The sequence below is a fragment of the Dreissena polymorpha genome, chromosome 4, assembly GCF_020536995.1.
Source record: "Dreissena polymorpha isolate Duluth1 chromosome 4, UMN_Dpol_1.0, whole genome shotgun sequence".
Classification (NCBI taxonomy): Eukaryota; Metazoa; Mollusca; class Bivalvia; order Myida; family Dreissenidae; genus Dreissena; species Dreissena polymorpha.
In genome coordinates this window covers 3,006,698-3,029,039 of record NC_068358.1, presented here as the reverse complement: position 1 = coordinate 3,029,039, position 22,342 = coordinate 3,006,698, and the positions used below count along the sequence as shown (strand labels likewise).

Below are 22,342 nucleotides of genomic sequence, written 5' to 3'. Positions count from 1 at the left end.
TAAACGTTAACGTCCACCTGATCATATGTTATAACGCTTTAAATTCATTATAACAACTGTTTGAGAGTAGGAAATTCCTAGTGTCAAGTTTGACATAATTAAAACATTGTAGAAAGTTATGTATGTGCAGCAGAACAGATGCAATTAAGTGTTGGTAAACAACAAAAAAGCCACATTGCTGTGTAGAAGTGATTTGTTTTCGTGTCATTCAACAACAAAATTAGCCTGTCTTGAGCATAGCTGACATTTTTGTTGCTGGAAAACCAATTAGGGGATCCGAAAACAAAAAGACAACGCAGTCTGTCGAAAATGCTGTGCACAATGTGTTTTTGTTATAAGTCGTAGCTTCATCATTTTGTTATGATATATATTAAAGTTAGGGCTTTAACAGACATTCATATCGATGACAAAAGTTACAAAACAATCATTTAGTATCAATTATCTATAAATAAACTTCGATTTTGTACGGATTAGAGTGCCAGGTTAATAATTATGCATTATACAGAAAACGAATATCCATTTAAAACAAAGAGTCCAATTCCATTTTGCAGGCACCGGCTGCCTAGATCTTCTCAAATTTTGCAGTCAAAACTTTTGTTGATTTCAACAATTCTACGGTTAAAAATTGTAAATAAAAATCACGCGCTATCTTGGAATGGTTACCTGTCGGTTGCAAATTGAATAAAACATTATTTTAACGCTTAAATACGAAGACTCACTGGGTTCCTGGAAAAAATAAATAACCGTTTTTGCGTCAAATAAAGTTGATTGCAACTTAAAGTACAATTTTTTTACTCGTCAAAAAAGATTGGATGCGAACGCATCCAACTCACCCCCCCCCCCCCCCCTGGTTACGGGTATGATAAAAAATACTAGTTTTAACAAAAACAGTTTTTCGCATAAAAAAGTATGTTAAACATTATTCGACATTTAAACAAAAAGTCCAAACATTGTCAATTAATTTGAAAAAAAAACAAAAACGAAAAGTGTATCCGAATATAGTGTCATGTAGCCTATATTTTCTCAGGGCAGTTTTAGAACTTTCGCTTTTTCAGTTGACATTCGCTCTTCACTAAGTATCATCCGGAAAAACCCACCGGCTGCAGAAATATTCTAATTGAGAATTATAATAAAAGGCAGTAAAGTTTATAAGCAATGGAATTGAACAAATTAGCAATCGATGATCTGGACTTGAAGGGAAAACGTGTGCTGATCAGGTAACTGCTATTGTCATGAAATATTTGGAAATGTCTAAAATAAAAAGTGACCTTCGCGCTACAATGGCCTTCACCTTCATTTCGGCCAAGGTAAAATGATTAATAAGCCAATACATGTAAATATATTTACATTTTGTGTAAAAATGGCAAAAAATGAGACCCACTCGTGCAATTATAGCTTCAGATCTGTAAATACCATGTCTTTAAATATGGCAAACCAGTGTCTATCAGAACTCAGTCATGTAGGTAAGTTGCAAAAAATAGTTTCAATGCACCGTCTTTTGTCCAAAGGCGCAAAATATGATCACTACTGAAAATTCTAAGGAACCCTGATACTGCAAAAACTTTTCAACGTTTACCCAGTGTTTTTTTCATTCAAACTTTGGTCCAGTAACTGGACCCATTTTCAACGGAAAAAAAGTACCGTAATTACTCTATATTTGCTGACACTTAAAAATAATTATTTTTGTTCGTGTCTGAAAACTAAGATACGAAAAATATTCACAAAATACAGGTGTCCGAAAACTTAGTCGAAAATTGAAGTGTCCAAAAATAGCGTCAATTGTATTAACGACTACCAATAATAGCACGCGCCTGTAAAATACCATGCTGTATAGTATAAATTACAGTTATATATGTTTGCGTCTGCATTTTAAATAATTTGAGATGCTTAATTTATTTGACAGAAAGTTACTACAAGGTTATACTTTGACCAGCGATTTCAAAGATGAGCATGTGTTGTACCGATACTCCCTAGTATGAACCTGTAATTAACGCAATTAAAAAAAGAAAACTATGAATTCTTTGTTTGTTAATTTCCGATAGTTGTTGCCTAACACCTTCCATTGTTCGTAAAACTGGCAATCTGGTGCATCACACTTTGAAACGTTTAGTATTTGCAGTTTTCGAAATTAGCTTTGAAAAGTTACATGCCAGTCGGGCCAGTTACTTAAGAATTTTTACATGCCCAACATATTTTTCACATGCCCAAACTTTTTTAACCAAAATTATAACAAATCACAACATTTTAACACTTACATGCTTCACATAGTAAAGCAGAACATTTGTTTCAATAGTAGTGAATACAACTACATCTAATCAGTCACTAGAATTAAGACGGTCGATCGTTACACCAGTGCTCTTGAAAAGAGCCTTATCTGGTGTCCTCATACCATTTCTTGGCTTCCTTTTTCTCTAAATCATTGTCAATTTTCTATACTGCATAGCCTCTATGTCGACAATGACATTTATTTACATTGACAAAAACGGAAGCGTATTACTTGATTGAAATGATCGATTCAAAAAGCATCTTCTCGATTAATGTCTAGAGAAACCGTCGATAAGAACCGAATGTGACCGAACTGCATCGGTCAAAAACAATAACGATGAAGTGTGCAAGCAGGTGTGTGTTGTTAAACCAATAGAATTTCATTGTTTTACAACTTGCGGCAAGGTGTTTGTTCGCAAAATTGAAAAATAGATCTGCAAATATCAAGAATCGCTTACAATTTTTTTTTATAAACTGTCAATTGGCTTCAATAATTTACATGCCCGGCGGGCCACAAACGTGAATTTTTGTATGTGCCTGGCAGTAATTTTACTCGCCGCGGGCGATCGGGCGTGTGCTAATTTCGAAGACTGTATTTGTCACAGTTATTTTACTGAAAAGGGGTAGTGCCATTGCGGAATATAATTGAACTTTTAATTGGCTCTACCCCTGGTAATTGTCATAACGTTTATGCTATCGGGTGAAATCATTGTTAAATACCGGTTTACAAGGTTATTTACCCAATAACGCAAATGTAATGGTCCGTATCTTTCAGGCATGCACCTGCCATGTTTTATGATGATAATCCGGTTGTTAAACCCCATAATCGAAGTTTCATTAGATATCGAAAACAGGACCGAAATTTGGTAAAATAGAGCTGTAAAATATACTGTCCGAAAACTAAGTACATTTATTATGGAAGAAAACTCGTGTGTCCGAAAATTAAGAGTCACAAAAAATAATTATTTTTGCTAAAAAAGGGGTGTCCGAAAACTTAGAGTGTCCGATAACATAGAGTAATTACGGTATATATTTTTCCCTAATGGGAGCTAACAATTCCCAATAATAGGTTTCCCAATAAAAATTTTTAGATCTCAATATTTTGGTCATCTTCCATCCATATAAGATCAACGTTAGTAAATATAATCCTGGACACTTGTATTCTCAATTTTGAAGCATTTGTTAGCAAAACAACAACAACATTAATTTCCCAATTTTAGTCAAATCACCGCGATTTTTCCCAATCGAAAGGGACCCGGCCCCATTCCCAAAATTGTGAAAAAAAACACTGTTACCTGTCTAAAGCACAAACTCATGCAAATGGTACCATTAATACGGTGGCATAGAGGTGACATTCACTCCTTTTTTTAAATTGCACTCTTTTTTTTGTATCTGGTGGCCTGGACTTAGCAACTCAAGGCCACGACCTACTAACTCGTGTTAGCTCTGTCTTGGCCACGAGCTAGAAAAAGAGAAGTACAAAACTAAATAAAAGAGGAGTGCAATTAAAAAAAGAGCTGTGCAGTAAATAAAGGAAGGGTGCATTAAACAAAAGATGAGAGAATTTCAGCTATCTCGCGATCCTGACTTAGCTAACTCGTGGCCACCAGTTAGTCAGACAATCAAATTGTTCCATAATGATATGGTCGGCATGGTGATCTTTATACAAAGGGAAGTAATCATCACAGTAAAAGCCCACTTGGACTGTATATATGCGTACATAATATTTGCACATATTACGCAAAATTTGATTGGCTGACTAACTCGTGGCCAGGAGATAGCTAATATTCTCTCCTCTTTTGTTTAATGCACCCTTGTTTTATTACTGCACCGCTCGTTTTTTAATTGCACTCCTTTTTTATTTAGTTTTGCACTCCTCTTTTTTGTATCTTGTGGCCTCGACTTAGTAACTCGAGCCAGGACATAGCTTACTGGTGGCCATGAGATAGAAAGTTGTGGCCACAATTAGAAAAAAGAGGAGTGCAGTTTAAAAAAAATAAAGTGAATGGCAAGAAATAATTGCTTTTTATTTACTTGGTTATTCTTTCGTAACAAAATTTTCTGTTTATGACATTGAAAGATATGGTATTGTTATTTTGTCTTCAATAAAATTACGTTCATTTGTGTTAAATTCTTTAAACACTTCAATCTTTATGTTGGTAGACAATATCAATAGGGATATTGACTTTCATTTTGTAGTTGTTTGTCAGAAGGGGCAACCATCTTTATATCTTTGGCAGCCCAGCCAAATGGTTAGTAACCCAGAACCAAGTACTGCATATGTCATGTGTATCTAGACTTATACTTACAATAAATAAAATAAAATCAGTTCAACATTGCTGACATGAACACTTTTAATGCCTTATAAACACTTTATGCTTTTTTTTAATCTAATAAGTGTCAACAATTTGTTTCAACCCTCTTAAAAATAACCTAGGTGCCTAGCAAGACTACCAAATTGTGAAATATATTTTCATGTGGTTAAATCGCTTGCCCCATGTAAACCCAAAACCACTTATTTCTAGTCCTTGTCAATTGTTTCATTTTTTTCAGAGTTGACTTCAATGTTCCATTAAAAGGTGACAAGATTACCAACACTCAGAGGTACATTCATATTATTATTTTGAAAACATAGATGTCACTATTTATAGGGCATTAATTATGATTAAAACATTTTGAAAGTATACTGGAGTCACCATGTTGATTGGTTAAAATGGATGGTAGGCTGGTCTGATTACATAAAAATGTTTTGCTTCATATTTTGTACTTCATAACAAGTTGAACATGTACTGTGCAGAATTGATTATTCAGATAAAAAATTGTAATTGCTGTATGGCAGAAGTTTTGGTACATTGTTAATCAATTTTTATTTGATTTACATGAAACTTCTGATGTTTTGTATTCAAAAGGAGAAGTAGTTTGTGACATGGATTTTTTGTAGATCATATATTAAATGGCCAATTAACAGTTTATTATTTTAGATTTGGTAAATTAAAAAAAAAATATATTGCAAACCATTTTCATTCTATATCGTTTTCCAGTTAGTTTCTTTATATTAGAATTGTGTGCACATCTTCCATATGACAATGATTATGAATACTTATAACCTTACAAATATTCAAATTGTACTACTGGTGGCCATCGTTGATGAAAGTATATAATAAATTAATTAAATGCCACAGGTCAACTAATGTTTGTCCTAAAAGCAAATTTATTAGGTCTGTAGGGATTAGAATTCTTCCTATTTTTTTCAATATCTAATGACACAACGGTTGTGTTTTTACAACTTGGTTACGGTCATAAAACCTGGAAGATTAATGAAAGTGGACTCTGCATTTGATTTATTCCTGGACATTGACATGTTACAGGTGATGGTTTCAATCCCTAGCTACACATGGTTTGGGGAATATTTAGTGTATCAACCTTTTTGGAAAAAAATGGCTTATTTACGGTTGATGTTTAAAATAATGTCAAGCTACTCTAGGGAAAAACTTATTTGAGAACAGGATCCTTGATGATGATGCTGTGCCCCTTGTAATTTCTAATTTCAATTAAAAATATTCCATCATTAACATTTGATTTTCTTTGTTTAAATAGAATTGATGCTGCTTTACCCACTGTAAAGTATGCCTTGGATAATGGAGCAAAGTCTGTGGTTTTGATGAGCCACTTGGGCAGACCAGATGGCAGAAAACAGGACAAATACTCCATGAAACCAGTGGTTGCAGTTCTGGAGGAGAGACTGGGAATAAAGTGAGTATAATTGTAATGCCTCCACTGAGTAGGAGGCATTAAGCATGGCACTTATCTGTCCATAGGTTCAGCCTTACGCTTGTGTTTTCAGCACCTCCATAGGTACAGCCTTATGCTTGTGTTTTCAGCACCTCCATAGGTACAGCCTTACTCTTGTGTTTTCAACACCTCCATATGTACAGCCTTATACTTGTGTTGTCAACACCTCCAGAGGTACAACCATGTATTTTTGTTTTTAACATCTCCATAGGTAGGACCATAAGCTTGTCTTTTCAACGCCTTTATAGGTACGACCCTATCAGGGCCAAAACACCAACATTGGGTAAAGGGCCACAGCTTTTATTTCGGGGAAAAAAAGACACAATTTTCTCGCTTTGGGGAAAGAAAAAACCTGAGATTAGAGATTGGAAATTTAGAGAAAAATGCATGATTTTACAGAAATTTCTGTAGTGGAAAGGGCCTTTTTGGTTAAAGGGAAGAAAAAGAGGCCCCTTGCGAAGAAGGATTTTTTGGCCCTGCTCAAGCTTGTGTTTTCAACACTTCCATATGTACAACCTTATGCTTGTGTTTTTAACACCTCCATAGGTATGACCTCATGCTTGTGTTTTCAACACCTCAATAGGTATGACCTTATGCTTGTGTTTTCAACACCTCCATGGGTACAACTTTATACTTGTGTTTTCAATACCTCCATAGGTACGACCTTATGCTTGTGTTTTCAACACAGGCCTTTTCCACTCCATTTTGGGAAAACGCCACACTGATATTTTGGGAATTTCATGTCGTAAAAAACCCCATTTTGGGAAAAATATTAATCGCAAAACTGGTTCAATTGGGAAAAATAATCGCATGTAAATAGTGTTTCTTACATTTCAAAGAAGCCGTTAACTGGTAAATAACGACTATTTTGATAACATTTTATTGAAATTTCACAAAATATTATGAACATGTATGATAAGTGCAGGCTTTTTATATCTGATTTTGGGGAAAGGGCCTGGCCATTTTGGAGGTGAAAAAAAAAATCAGGAAAATAAGGAAAGTCTCAAATAATCAATTTAACATATTTTACTGTTTTTGAAACATATTCAAAGCAACAGATAATTTAATTATGCAATATTTTTTCCATTTTCTGCACTGGATCAGGTTAACTTATATATTTAAAGGTTTAAAAAAAAAAAAAAAAAAAATTGTATTTGTAATAGGGATTTTTTTTCCATTTGGGAAAAAAACAAACCAGATTTGCATTGGGAATGGGGACGAATTTCGGACCAGTGGCATAGGGCGGAAAAGGCATGCAACACCTATATATGTACAACCTTATCCTTATACATTTAAATAATAATTGCATCTTTCTTCAGATAATAACACGCCTTACCTTTTAATAATATAACATGTTTCGAAAGACATGAACATGCCTGATTTCAGAATCAAATTCCTGGATGACTGTGTGGGGGATGCTGTGGAGGCAGCCTGCGCAGACCCTGCCCCTGGCACGGTGTTCCTGCTGGAGAACCTGCGCTTCCACCTCGAGGAGGAGGGCTCGGGGCTTGATGAAGCGGGGAAAAAGGTGCGCTTAATATCAGAGGATGTTTTTGTACACAGGGATTTAAATCCATTTTAAAACCAGAAGTTAATTGACTGCTTGTTATCCCCTGCCATGGTTGGTGGTTTGGTTTTAGTGTTGTCTGTCCGTCTGACCTTCTGTTCATTATGAACACTCTTTGTCTGGAGTTATTAGCGAGGCTGTTTTCGGAGAAAACCCGAGGTATTGTCATAGCCTGCATGTGGTCCGTCGTCAAATGTCCGCCGGCGTCGTGATAAAACCTTTACATTGGCTCTAAAATCAAAGTGTTTCCACCTACAACTTTGAAACTTCATATGAAGATGCACCTTGATGAGTTCTACACGCCACACCCATTTTTGGTCACTAGGTCAAAGGTCTAGGTCATTGTGACCTCTAAAAAAATAAAATAATAATAATTTCTAGCAAGCTTTAGCAGCCGAGTGTGGCACCCGTTATGCGGTGCTCTTGTTTTGGTTGTCAGCTTCCAAGCTAGGTTTATGTTTTTCTACCAGCTAGTTTGGCAGAAAATTCTTGAGGGAGTTTATTCAAACTTATAAAATGTATTCTTTGTTTATAATGACACTTTGGGCTGAGTTTGGTAACATTGGTTTCAGATAAAGGCATCTGCTGCAGATGTTGATAAATTCCGAGCATCCCTTTCTAAACTGGGCGATGTGTACGTCAATGATGCTTTTGGAACTGCTCACAGAGCCCATAGGTACATGTACCATGTTTGTTTCTTGTGTTTTTAATGAAACCATCATGCATACAAGTAGTTTCATTGTGATAATTGTATTATGAATAGATTCAATTATTGAATATTGTTTACAGATGTGGTTTGTTTCCTCAAGAATGGAAATAAATTAAGATTAAATATAGTGTTTTGTTTATGAAATAAATGATTGTTATTATAGATGAATACAAATTTTTATCAAAGTGTGTTTAACCATAAATCATCAATGAATATTTCAATCCATGCAACAAGTGAATAAACCTGTATCATGATTACACTAGCATTCACACTTATATTAGTTGACCAGTCTATTGAAAATGGGACACTGCAATGCCGATATATCACAGACTAGTATATCGCGCTGTCCAATATATCGCGCTTTGGCTATGGCTCCCAAAAATCCAACGAGCATGATCACTAAATGACATGTTTTAATCTGAGCATTCGCTAACTTAAGCAAAAAACCGGTTCTTGCTAGTATTAGCACCATATGTTTCGCGGCTTACTATGGCACGCAGTGAAGCGTGAAAAACAGTCGATTAGCAACAGCGTTGTTAACACACGGCTGGCGTTGTTTTTAACACTTAAGAAGTGTCATTGCAAAGGTCATAATGGCAATTTACTGGTATATAATTCGTTAAATTTCGGTAACGGTCATGAATTTCTTTGTCCTGATAAAAGCGCGCGAAAATTGGCGTGGGTGTATTTATTTGTAAATAAAAATTATGTAGCGGTACAACATTGAGATAATTTAATTTCCATTAAAAGTTTCGTTGTAAATTTCAACTAAAGTACCGCGGTATCTCCCGAATTATGTGGCATTGACATTTCCTCTTAATAAAATATAATTCAAACACGTTGTATCGTTACCTTTACGCTTTTTCAGTTCCTTCATTAGGACTATTTATAAGGGTGAATTCGAATCTAAGCACAATTATATTTTATACGTTTTTTACGGCAAGAAATCAATGGGGAAATTTGACAAATTAACTGCAATGCAATTAATTTAGACATTTCTCGCGCTGGATATATCGCTGCCATCTTTGGACCCCACCAACCGCGATATATCGGCGTTGCAGTGTATATAGGGTTGAAATCAATATCAACAGCTATGGAATCACTTAGCATTAGGTACCTTCAGGTTTTAAGCAGCAACTACAATCAAAACCAATAGCAATTAGTTCCTTCGGATTTTCAGCAGCAACTGCCATCAAAATCAATAGCAATTTGTACCTTCAAATGTCCAATAGCAACATCAATCAAAATCAATAGAAACTGGTATCTTCAGATTTTCAGCATCAGCTGCCATCAAAATCAATAACAATTTGTACCTTCAGATTTTCAACAACAACACTGTCAAAATCAATAGAAATTGGTACATTCAGACTTCATACAGCAACAGCCAAAGGGATCATTTTCAGAATTAAACGTCCCTATTCCTGTTTCAGCTCGATGGTAGGCTGCCAGCTGCCTCAGAAGGCCTCCGGGTTCCTTCTCAAGAAGGAGCTGGCCTACTTCTCCAAGGCCCTTGACAACCCTGTCAGGCCATTCCTTGCTATTCTTGGAGGGTAGGTGTTGCCAATTTTAAAACAAGGAAATACTTAAAACCCAATTTTCTAGCTTCACTATACAGTCTAGTTTGTTATGCCCCCGGATCAAAAGATCGGGGATATATTGTTTTTGGCCTGTCTGTCATTCATTGTGTGTGTCCTAAAACTTTAACGATGGTTAAAGTTTTGCGATAACTTTTGCAATATTGAAGATAGCAACTTGATATTTGGCATGCATGTGTATCTCATGGAGCTGCACATTTTGAGTGGTGAAAGGTCAAGGTCATCCTTCAAGGTCAAAGGTCTAAAAAACAAATCCAAGGGAAGTAATAAGCTTTAAAATGGAGATAATTTCTAAATTGAAATTTTATTTCAAAGCGGCACAATAGGGGGCATTGTATTTCTGAAAAACACATCTCTTGGTTTCTGGCTGCAATTTGCCAAATGAGACATTGGCGATCATTTATAAACATTTGGCTGATGCAAGCTTTTTATACATGGTGCATGTTAGAACCAAGTTTTGACTACATGTATCTTTATTTATATTATTGAAACAATACTTTCAAATGTGTAACAGAAAAAAATACCAAAAATTTGTTATGCATGTATTTTTGTTATATCTATCACATTTTTTTTTATACCAACTTTTAATTTTTATAGTAAAACATATTATTGTGTATTTACCAAACCAGTTATACCAACTGAAGTTAAAAAAAAATGAATGTATAAACTCCACCCTACTTTTGCACTTTTTTTCATTGTTTTTTTTGCTGTATATGCTAGTCAATAGCTTTATTTGTGTCTGTTCTAGTGCTTTGCTGTTTTGAATGCTATTCTATACTGTGCTAGGAGCTGTGTTCTGAGAAAACTGGGCAGTCAGCACAGGCTTATCAGGGATGACACTTTCCAGCTTAACTGGATTTTGTCTAAGAAAAGACATCCCTGGCTTTTAACAAAAAATTCCATAAAAGTGGAAAGCGTTGTCCCTGATTTGCCTGTGCTGACAGGGAAGACACTTCACCCACAAGCATTATGACCAGTTTTCAAGCATTGTCCCTGATTTGCCTGTGCCGACTGGGAAGACACTTTACCCACAAGCATTATGCCCAGTTTTCAAGCGTCGTCCCTGATTTGCCTGTGCTGACAGGGATGACACTTTACCCACAAGCATTATGCCCAGTTTTCAAGCGTCGTCCCTGATTTGCCTGTGCTGACAGGGATGACACTTTACCCACAAGCATTATGCCCAGTTTTCAAGCGTCGTCCCTGATTTGCCTGTGCTGACAGGGATGACACTTTACCCTCAAGCATTATGCCCAATTTTCACAGAACAAGGCTCTTTTATTTTAGTGCCAAGGTGGCTGACAAGATCCAGTTGATAGAGAACATGCTTGACAAGGTGAACGAGATGATAATTGGTGGTGGGATGGCCTTCACCTTCCTCAAAGTGCTGAATGGAATGGAGGTAGGCCTGGGTTTGTTGTCCCTAGTCCTTCTACTACTAAGGTTGCCTTTGGAATATTATTGTAACGGTTTCGTGCCGTCAGTAAATACTGTGTCCTGTCTATCAACCAGGTAGTTATTAGTTTATTAAAATGTTATTAGTCTGTGAATAGATGTCTTCAAGAATAAAGAAATGAAAACAGTGAGACTTAATTTATTTATACTTCTCAAAATATACCAACATGAAACAACAAATGTATAAGAATATAATATAGTTACATTTTGTCCGACATCCCAGTTCTTTCTTGTTATTATTATTATTAAAGGTTTTAAAAGTTTAAATAATTTTAGATCTTGTGTGGCCAAAAAGTTGAATGTCCTAAGTCGTCTGCGGCGCGTCTTTTATATGGATGCCCCTTGATACCATACCTCAGACTCCGTAAACGGTTATGCGACAGCTCCGACCAATCAGAATGCTTGAATCGCCGATTTGAACCACTGTCATCCAATCAAATATGCGCGCCAAATGAACTCTTCAAAACGCTTCCGCACATCAGGAAATAGTTCCAAATGTTATATCTATGCTTATCAATCAAATGACAATAACTTGATATAAAACAGTAGCAAATCGTTAACATTTATACAATAAGACATACTTTACTGTAACCATTAACTATATGGCGCAGTCTTTTGCTAAAATCACAAATATCTTTTTATGACGTCACAAGCATGGTCGACACTGTTTATGAATGACAAGGAAGTGTTATTCTTTATGGAATTACAATCATAGGAACGAGGATTAATAACTAAAGTTGTGAGTAACATTTAAGGATTATAAGGATTAAGATGTAGATAAAATGATATATGCATGAAACCTCAGTAAACTGTTCAACATGCATATGTCATGTAATTCAACGAACTGTCAGAATCTGTCAACATTCGGTGAGTAGGTCTTTGCCCATATCCTAGATAATGAAACATGTTATGAAACCTTATTATTAGTTTTGCTTAGGATTACTTGTAGTCCATTATATTACATTATTTTATTCCTTTACCATTCAGCTACACACTTTGATGTGTTCGTGATTTCTTAGAAAATCAAATTAAATTTAAGACCTATCTTATTAAACGTATTTATGTTTTAAAGGCTTTATTTCCAACCCTTAGACATTGAAAAGCAGATAATGATTGTTTTCTCTTTGCTTTTTAGTGGGAAAGGGTTGAATTTTAAAGTGTGTGTGTCAATCAGGGACCAAAACCTGTTCATTGTTGGGAGAATTTTGCTTCATCATATGCAGAATGACATACTGTAGGAGACATTTCACAAACTATTACAGAAAACAGATTTAATGTAAATAAGTTATTTTGATTCATACACATATAAGTCACTTGTTTGTTTTCTTAAAAAATATAGCTTTATTCTTTAAAATGCTGTAAACAAATCATTATAAAAAAAGGACAATATAAAATATTGAAGACAAAAATCATTAGACTGGAATTGTCTTCCCAGAGATGACTGGAAAAGACATAACACTAATGACAAAGTAAAGCCCCAGATTAGAGTGTCAATACTTTCAATAGCCATGCGCTTAGAAAACAGTCTGCACTGGCTAATCAGGGTCGACATTTTTCAATGTTATTGTATTTGTTTGTTCAAACAAAGTCTCATCTGGGACAACACTATACGCACAATCATTAAGCTCGGGTTTTCTCAGGGGGAGGATACTTTTTTCAGATTGGGAACTCTCTGTACGACGAAGAAGGCTCCAAGATCGTGACCCGTCTGATGGAAAAGGCAGCCAAGAACAATGTACAGATCCACCTGCCCACGGACTTTGTCACCGGGGACAAGTTTGCTGAGGACGCCACTGTCGGCCATGCTGATGTGTCCTCGGGCATTCCTAGCGGATGGATGGTGGGTCAGCAGTGACTGTTGTATGGCCCTTTCCCTCTCAGAAGCGCATTTTGACCTATTTGAAGTCTCTTTAAATATCCAATTAAAATTGAGACCATTCTTAATAGATTTAAATTTTAAAGGCTTGATTTCCAACCTTTAGATACTGATGAGCAGCAAACAGGATATAACCTGAACAGCCTGCAAGTTACTCACAGACTGTTCTGGTTTTATGCTGGTTGCATATAGCCCTTTTCACTTTGCTTCTGAGTGGGAAAGGTTTAACACTTTCAAGAAGAAGGAATGCAAGATATGAACTAAGAGTTTTTGTGTTTGTGATTGTTTTTCAATAATGACGTTTTTTCGCTTTTAAGTAAGCCTCCATAAGAAAGCTATTTGTCTTTATCTCCACAGAAAAAAATAGTTTATATCTCGCAGTTTTTCCTAAAACTGATATTTTCCAGTTTGTTTATGTCCCCCACCACTATTGCCCTGTCTGTTGGCCTGTCTGTTGGTCTGTTTGTGCCAACTTTAACATTTTGCAATAACCTTTGCTATATTGAAGATAGCTACTTCATATTTGGCATGCATGTGTATCTCATGGAGCTGCACAATTTGAGTGGTAAAAGGTCAAGGTCACCCTTCAAGGTCTAAGGTCAAAAGATACTGATGAGCAGCAAACAGGATATAACCTGAACAGCCTGCGAGTTACTCACAGACTGTTCTGGTTTTATGCTGGTTGCATATAGCCCTTTTCACTTTGCTTCTGAGTGGGAAAGGTTTAACACTTTCAAGAAGAAGGAATGCAAGATATGAACTAAGAGTTTTTGTGTTTGTGATTGTTTTTCAATAATGACGTTTTTTCGCTTTTAAGTAAGCCTCCATAAGAAAGCTATTTGTCTTTATCTCCACAGAAAAAAATAGTTTAAGTCTCGCAGTTTTTCCTAAAACTGATATTTTCCAGTTTGTTTATGTCCCCCACCACTATTGCCCTGTCTGTTGGCCTGTCTGTTGGTCTGTTTGTGCCAACTTTAACATTTTGCAATAACCTTTGCTATATTAAAGATAGCTACTTCATATTTGGCATGTATGTGTATCTCATGGAGCTGCACAATTTGAGTGGTAAAAGGTCAAGGTCACCCTTCAAGGTCTAAGGTCAAAATTACTAAGTCAAAGTGGCACAGAAGGGGACATAGTGTTTCTGACAAACACATTTCTTGTTTTTAAGTCAAATTTATACTTAAATGTCATTTATTATATGTTTTCTGTAAAAGAGGACAAAAAGGCCCCATGTTCAAGTGATGAAAATAAAACTTGAAAGCCATTTTTCTTTGAAAAGGTTTTGTGAAAAGTTTCATTCAAAAGCCTCAAAGAAAGAAAAAAAGAGCAAATGTTTGATAAGTTTATTGAATAAGACATTATGTGAACATTTTAATAATTTTACAGGGACTTGATGTCGGACCAGAATCAATCAAACTGTTTGCTGCGGCAGTGTCTAGAGCAAAAACTATTGTTTGGAACGGGTAAGAGAATTTTTTATTAACCTTTATGTGAAGTAAATTGTCAACATTTAGTTGCCATTTTCAATACTACATGTCTAAAGTATTTACAAAAATGTATTGATATTGTTGATTGTGCGTACCATGTTGTTTAGCATATTTTGTTATTGAACATAAAAGAAAACAAATATAAGTAAATATCTGCATAATATATACTTTTTAAAATGCCAAGTGATGCAATATTAAATTTATTAGGGAAATATTTTCCTTTATTTTTCTCAATATCTTTACTTGCAATTACTTTTTTAACATGTCAACTTCATTGGAAATATAGTTTTAATGGATGTTATGTCATTGTAAGTCATAATAAACCATAAAAAATAACTAGCAGTAAATGTTAAAAATACAGTTATAAGCCACACTTACTAAAAAAATCTTAATAGAGTAACTCGCACAAGCCAAATTTGCCCTTGAGTAGGACATTTTTGTCCCCTACCGGTGAAACCGGAGGGGACTTATGGTTTGCACTCCGTCTGTCTGTCAAACGCGCTATCAATTTCTGTAATTACCAATCAAACTTCTATTTTAAAAAATATCTGCATAAACATGTTTTTTGAGTATGAGTTTCGATAATAAAGAGGCAATTTAACAGACAATTGACATAAATATGAGCATAATTAATTTTAAGAATATAGTCCACAACAACCGATTTAGCGTTAAAATTCCCAGGTATGTCTTAGTATATTTACCGTAACCGGGGTACCTGTAAGTATACTTAAATGTACCCGGGAGACATGTTAGTAGTACCTGAGCCGACAATGACCAATCGAGCCTCAATCAGCCCTTGAGACAAACATGAGTTTACGTACTGGACTTGATGTGTAAAGAATTCCTTAGCTCACAAACAAAAGAAACCCATAATGTTTTCTCTTAGTATATTTACCGTAACCGGGGTACCTGTAAGTATACTTAAATGTACCCGGGAGACATGTTAGTAGTACCTGAGCCGACAATGACCAATCGAGCCTCAATCAGCCCTTGAGACAAACATGAGTTTACCTACTGGACTTGATGTGTAAAGAATTCCTTAGCTCACAAACAAAAGAAACACATAATGTTTTCTCTTTGTATATGCACACTTTTCTGTGTCACCCCCACTGTGCTGCAAATGGTTGTAGAGTTTAAATATACACAAGAAGTGACTATGTATTTAGTTTTTCTTTAAAAAAAATATTTATCAACATGTTGACAAACTAATAAACTTATAAATTCTATACAGGACTGTAACTGCCTATACTGGTATTTGAATTATAAATCTAGGGAATGGATAATCTAATGTGTTCAACTCATAGGCCAATTCAGTGGGTATTGAAAATCCAATATTTTTCTATCAAAAAACATATCTGAAAACCAAATAGATATTTTAAAAATAGATTAATTAGGTATGATTCTTAAAGCCTGCATCAGCTGAGTCCCTGCCTGTTATTATGTTAACAAATCTGACTCAAGGACAAGTTACATTATTGAATTAGAAAATAATGATATCATAAAACTACTTAAATGTTTGTGATTGCTGCTGTGGGTTTCCTCTGTTGTTGGAAGGTATGTTGGAGCTGGTCATCTTGGCACGACAGTAAGTGTACGGTATTTTGAATCCAACTCCGTGCTCACCATACAATTATCAGCCATTATGTTTTAAAGTACACCTTTCCAGATCAATTAAGTTGATTATTGTTATGAAAGGGATAACTCATAGGTAGTATTTGTGTATGAAAGGGATAACTCATAGGTAGTATTTGTTGTCTTCTCTTTTTGCTTCCACTCATTCATCATATATCTTCAATTATTTTTGAGAGCATAAATCTATTTGTTAATTGTAATCACATCAGCGTTCCCACTGTATGTGACTGTGACTGTTTGTGTTGTATAGCTTAATTTATACCTTGTATCTGCTTGGGCAAAGCTGACTGAAACCAAGACAGTCAAAGTGAATTAGCCTGTTAGTAGGGCTAGTAGCAGCTCCAACGAATTGCATTTTAAATCGAAGAAAAATATTCATTGAAAACCATCAGTGCGCTAGAATGTTGATTTCTACGCATCAAAGAGAAATGTCATTATCATAGAAAACCTTAAAGGTTACTAATATGAAAAAAATAAAGGTATTAAAGAAAAAAATGTGTTTGCTTTTGGGATAATACAGTTAAATAATTTCTCAGTAAAGTGAATAAATTTACCTATTTTCACATGTGGAAATTGCTTTTAAAAACATTTATTTTCTTACTTTACTGAGATAAATATAATATCTTGAAAAGAAACAAATATCCTCTATATGTTTATAAAGTATACTAAATAAAAAAGAATTAAGGTAAACATGATTGAATAAATGTGTTTCTTCTGTTCAGACCCCCAGGAGTATTTGAATTTGCCAACTTTGCGGCGGGCACCAAGGCTGTCATGGATGCCGTGGTCATGGCGACAGAAAATGGCTCAACCACCATCATTGGTAGGGACCAGTGGTCAGGATTGATAACATGAGCCTTACTCACTGAAAAGTGGGTTTAATGCATGTGCGTTACCTGTCTTGCAAGATAAGCCTGTGCAGTCCACACAGGCTTATTAGGGTCGAAACTTTCCGCTTGTATTGTCTTTTTGTCTAAAAGAAGACTGTTCTTGAAGAAAATCAGATTTAGACGCAAATATACACACATGCATTAAACCCCTTTAACACAGAGAGAGGTTAAGAGTTTCAAACTTGTCACAGAACAAACTTAATTGGTTGTGAGTGTTTTGAGGGAAACAAAGTGAAAACTATTAGAAATTCATCAATGTTAAATGTATTCACAGATATCTTAGTTTCATTACTTATTGAAATATCTTTCTATTTAAATACTTTTCCGCCCTAATGATAGGTGTCCAAGTATAAATATGAAACATACACACTTATTTGCCATTTCCCAAATTGTTTCAATTTTTTAACGAACATATTAGACATTGAAATATTATTGTGCAACATAAAGCAATGAACAAATTCATCTTCGATACTTAACTAAATATTTAAGTTCAGACAATGTATAAACACTTCTTTGTTGACTCTTGACCAGGTATCAGGTACTGTTGCTAAACTTAACTAAAGAATTCAAGTGTTTACGATATAAGCCGGGTTCTGGTAAAACATGGCTTATTGCAAGTGCTTGAAGCGTCATCCACGATCCCAGATTACCCTGTGCAGTCCTCACAGGCACATCAGGATCGACACTTTCCGCCTTTATGGAATTTTTCGTTTAAAGAAATTTATTCTTTAAAAAATCCAGTGCAGGTGGAATGTGCCTTCCCTGATTAGCCTGTGCGGCTGACACTTTAAGCACATGCATTAAGCCCAGTTTTCCCAGAGCTAGGCTGCTGAGTGTTCTAAATGCATGTATGTAAAGTGTCATCCAAAATAAGCCCATGCAGTCCTCACAGGATAATCAGGGTGGACACTTTCCACAAAAACTGGATTTTTGCTAAGAGACTTTTTAAAAATGAAAAACCATTAAAGCAGAAGGTGTCGTCCCTGATTAGCCTGTGGGGATTGCACAAGTTAATCTGGGACAACCCTTTAAGCACATACATAAAGCCCAGATTTCTGAATACTTTCCAGGTGGAGGAGACACGGCCACATGTGCAGCCAAGTATGGCACGGAGGATAAAGTGAGCATGGTCAGCACAGGAGGAGGGGCCAGTCTGGAGCTGCTTGAAGGTGGGAACTCATAGCATTTCTGTCAATGACCTAAACACATTAGTTTAACCACTTAGATACGTATGTTTACGCATTTTTAGTGCCTTAGAAAGTTATATATATATATCTAATTAAAGACCTTTCTTACTAGATTCAAGTTTTCAAGGCTTCATTTCCTACCCGTAGATACTTATGAGCAGTAAACAGCATAAAACCTGAACAGACTGTGAGTTACTCTGCTTATGCTGTTTGCACATAGCCATTTTCACTTTGCCTTTGAGTGTTAAAGGTTTAAACCTATTTATTTTATATTGCTTGTATCAAAAGCCTTAGGCTAATTGAAATGCTCTCAAGTCTGTGTTCTCGTTAGAACCAGTTATTAGTGCCTTTGGTGGAGATCACAAGAACACCCCCTCAGTAGGGATGGAAGCCATGACTCCCAGGTCGCAAGCACAAAATTTCGTCATTTTTATAAAAATGATGTTTTCGTCAGCACTTAAATTCGCCAATTCCTGACTTTGAAAAATAAAAATAAAAATGCTTCAGTTAATATCCCATTTGTTTGATGTTTGTAAAACATGTACGAAATATATCGCGGTTGCGATAAATCATAGTGGAAAAAGAGGGAGGACACTTGAGTCACTGGCAGGAGGTGGGGCCTGTTTGTCACATGTCAATTTACTAGTCTTTTGTTACAGGTGATCAGTAATGGGCCCCCATTAGTGTATCATTATTATGATTAGCGGATTAGTGGGACCAAATAACCGTTAACGAGTGTTTGAAACAGTGAAGCCAATAGCCAATTGGTCTTATTCAATTACTATTATGGCCAAACTGATAACAATCTTACCTTTATCGGCGCAAATAAGAGAAGGTTCGGACATTATTGGTTACAAATAGTGTTAGCAAAATATTTGGTCAGTTTTCAATAAAGTTTCAAGAGTTTTGCATCGTTAATATTTGAAATACTTTTAGTACAGTAATTTGTCTGAAACGTCACTTTTAATTATATCAATGAATTTAGCAAAGTTAAATTAATACACTAACTCCAATATAACTCGTATGACGGGGTCCAAGTCTCGATAAATGTTGAAAAAAAATTCATAAACACAAACAATCGTGATTTTTCGGACGTGTAAAAATAACAGTGCATTATACGATAGCGGTTTCATAGGGCAAAGTTCAGTTTCAATTGTAACAATCAATGGACGAGTGAGTTTAAATTAGATTGAATGCAATAGGATACAAAACAATGTTTTATTGCGTCATACTCAGTCATTCGAAAATGTGATTCCCGGGGATTTTCTGAATATCTCGCGAAAATAAAAGTGAATTTCGGTAATCAATTAGCCTACGTTTGGATGGAACCAATTGTCATGATTGCTAATTTTTCTTAACCTGTTACGTTTTAAATTGCTACAAAAAAACAATGATTTAAAACATGTGTTGTAAAACTTGTCAAAGCTGTCAATGATTAAAAAGATCAATAGCCCATAAACGAACCACAAGCTATTTTCACACCTGTATTGTAATCAATATGTTCAGTATTAATTTGTAATCAATGCGGAGAATGTATATAAGTCAGGGGTTGATCACACATCATCATATTTTAATTTCGTGTCTTTGATCCGGATCTGCTGAATGGAGGCTGTATAATCTGCAACACCACTGAAAAACACAAGACACAACGGGTATTAAATTGATCTTGAATTCGTCAATCGGTCGACTGACGATATACATGAAAATTAATGCCTGACCATTAATGGTATCACAGTTTATAAGAATTGGCTGTTAAAATGGAGACCTTATTTTCTCTCAATGTATGCATCTTTTACCTGCTAAGAAGCCAATTAAAAATGGCTAAATGCTATATACCTCGCACCCTGTTCAGTTGTTATGCTGTTTGCTGCTCATCAGTGTCTTAGGTAAATTTCAGATGCATCAAAGTGCATATCCGAGTGGTAAAGCATCAATGTCGCCCACATTAGGAATGGTCTTATATTCCCTAGTTTAACCTTTCCCGGGGTTTTATACCTGCCCAACTTTGGCATTGATACGAGTACACAAATATCGTATTTATTTTGTGTGTTGGTGAAATGGAAAAAACTAGCTATTTACTTTTAAATTACTTAATTATGTTTAAGTATCAAAAGCAAAATTACGGTAAAACATTTAGCTTGAAACTGTTGGGCATTATAAAGAATGGAGAGGATATACAGTTTAGATTGCCCACTGTACAAACCAGGCTTCTTGACCCAGGCTGTGATTCATATCATGTACATACCCCGGCAATATCTCTCAATATGCAACATTCCAAGGAAAAAGTCTCTTGATATTTAACATTTAAATACTAGTAAAAGGTTTATCTCTTAATATGCTATAGTGCTATTAAAATCTTTCTATATGCAACATTACAAGAAAAAGTTAATCTCTCAATACACAACATTTCAAGAAAAAGGTTTATCTCAATATGCAACATTTGGGAAAAAACATCTCTTGATATGTTAATTCCTAGAAAACAGATGTTGCTGAATTAAAAAAAAAGTCTGCAAGTAAAATAATAATCTCCATTCAAGCATGTTTCCTCATATAAATACTGACTATAGATATTTTGACAGAATGGATTTTTTATTCATGGTATGTTCATTATAAACACTTATTCTATTTCCCGTATATATCAGGTGGATGTTCTGTTTGCAGGCAAAGTGCTGCCTGGTGTAGCCGCGCTGTCACCGGCCTGATCCACCCAGCCTTTGTGGCTCATCAGCATGTAGGAACAGCCTACCTGGACACACAATATGTCTACTTCTGGAAAAACTGGGCCTTATGCATGTGCATTAAGTGTCATCCCTGATTAGCCTGTTCAGACTAAACACTTTCTTCATGTAAAGTATTTTGCTTTTAAAGAATCTCTTCTTAGCGAAAATACAGTAAAGATAGAGTGCACAGGCTAATCTGGGATGACTCTTAAACCCTGCTTTTCCAAAACAAGGCTACGATGCAGAACTGTCAACTTTGAGGCATTCTTGTGGTGTTTAGTTATACAACAACAGTGTTGTCTGTAAACAATTGTGTGCATTAACCCTTTGCATGCTGGGAAATTTGTCGTCTGCTAAAATGTAGTCTGCTGAATTTCTAAAATTAGTATTTTCTTCGATTTTTTTTTCAAAGAATACTATCAGAATAGCAAACAGTTTGGATCCTGATGAGACGCCACGTTCTGTGGCGTCTCATCTGGATCCAAACTGTTTGCAAAGGCCTTTAAAATTCGGTTCCCGCACTGAAAGGGTTAAGAATCTCGCAATACTTTATTTGGTGAAGTGTGCTATTCTAGGAGGTCAATCAGTATTTTGTTTTCTTAAGTTTATGTTTTTGAAAACCTGTACTATTTATGTAAGTACTTTTTTTGTAATTCTTATAATAAACTGTGGTACATTGTGTTTCAAAGTAGAATATTTATTAACATAATGTGCTTTGAAATCATTATTGTTATTGCTGTTGAAAAAGAACAAGTTACAGAATTATGTTTTTAAAATTTAAACATATGCATAATCAACATAATACAAGGAGCAATAATTTTATCTTAATGTGCCCTTGCAGACAATAGATCCTATAAATGGAAACTCGCAATGTCTTTACTACATAATTAATAAAGACTTTTAACATATCAATCATGTGTCTTTTATACTTCTTTTTTTTTTGTCATTAGTTTGAGAATAACGTCTTGTTGTCTTTGGTCCATTGAATTACATAAATTCAGTGTCACCTAATAGTATTTTAGGGACAGTAATGCATTTGAGAGATAATTTTCTATAAAAGAGTTGGTGATCATTAAATCAATGAATATTTAAAAGTACTGAAGCTATAAATATAAACAAGTGGTCAGCATGGTTTATCACCCAGCATCGGAAAAACTAATTGTT

At 35.3% G+C, this 22,342-nt stretch overlaps 1 protein-coding gene across 1 annotated transcript; it reads left to right on the top strand.

The window, feature by feature from the left end:
• The first annotated feature begins 1,050 nt into the window (after positions 1-1,050).
• Positions 1,051-22,090, top strand: LOC127877964 (probable phosphoglycerate kinase). Its single transcript, XM_052424298.1, has 12 exons — positions 1,051-1,217; positions 4,819-4,869; positions 5,863-6,018; positions 7,444-7,585; positions 8,197-8,300; positions 9,764-9,883; positions 11,216-11,330; positions 13,044-13,223; positions 14,649-14,725; positions 17,104-17,204; positions 18,342-18,440; positions 21,120-22,090. The coding sequence occupies exons 1-12, from the start codon at positions 1,156-1,158 to the stop codon at positions 21,158-21,160; spliced, it is 1,248 nt and encodes a 415-aa protein (XP_052280258.1). The 5' UTR covers positions 1,051-1,155; the 3' UTR covers positions 21,161-22,090.
• The last annotated feature ends 252 nt before the right edge of the window (positions 22,091-22,342 follow it).

Coding starts and splice junctions, on each gene's coding strand:
- LOC127877964 (XM_052424298.1), top strand. CDS start 1,156: ATGGAATTGAACAAATTAGCAATCGATGATCTGGACTTGAAGGGAAAA. Junction 1,218..4,818: donor GGAAAACGTGTGCTGATCAG/GTAACTGCTATT, acceptor CATTTTTTTCAG/AGTTGACTTCAATGTTCCAT. Junction 14,726..17,103: donor AAAACTATTGTTTGGAACGG/GTAAGAGAATTT, acceptor TCTTCTGTTCAG/ACCCCCAGGAGTATTTGAAT.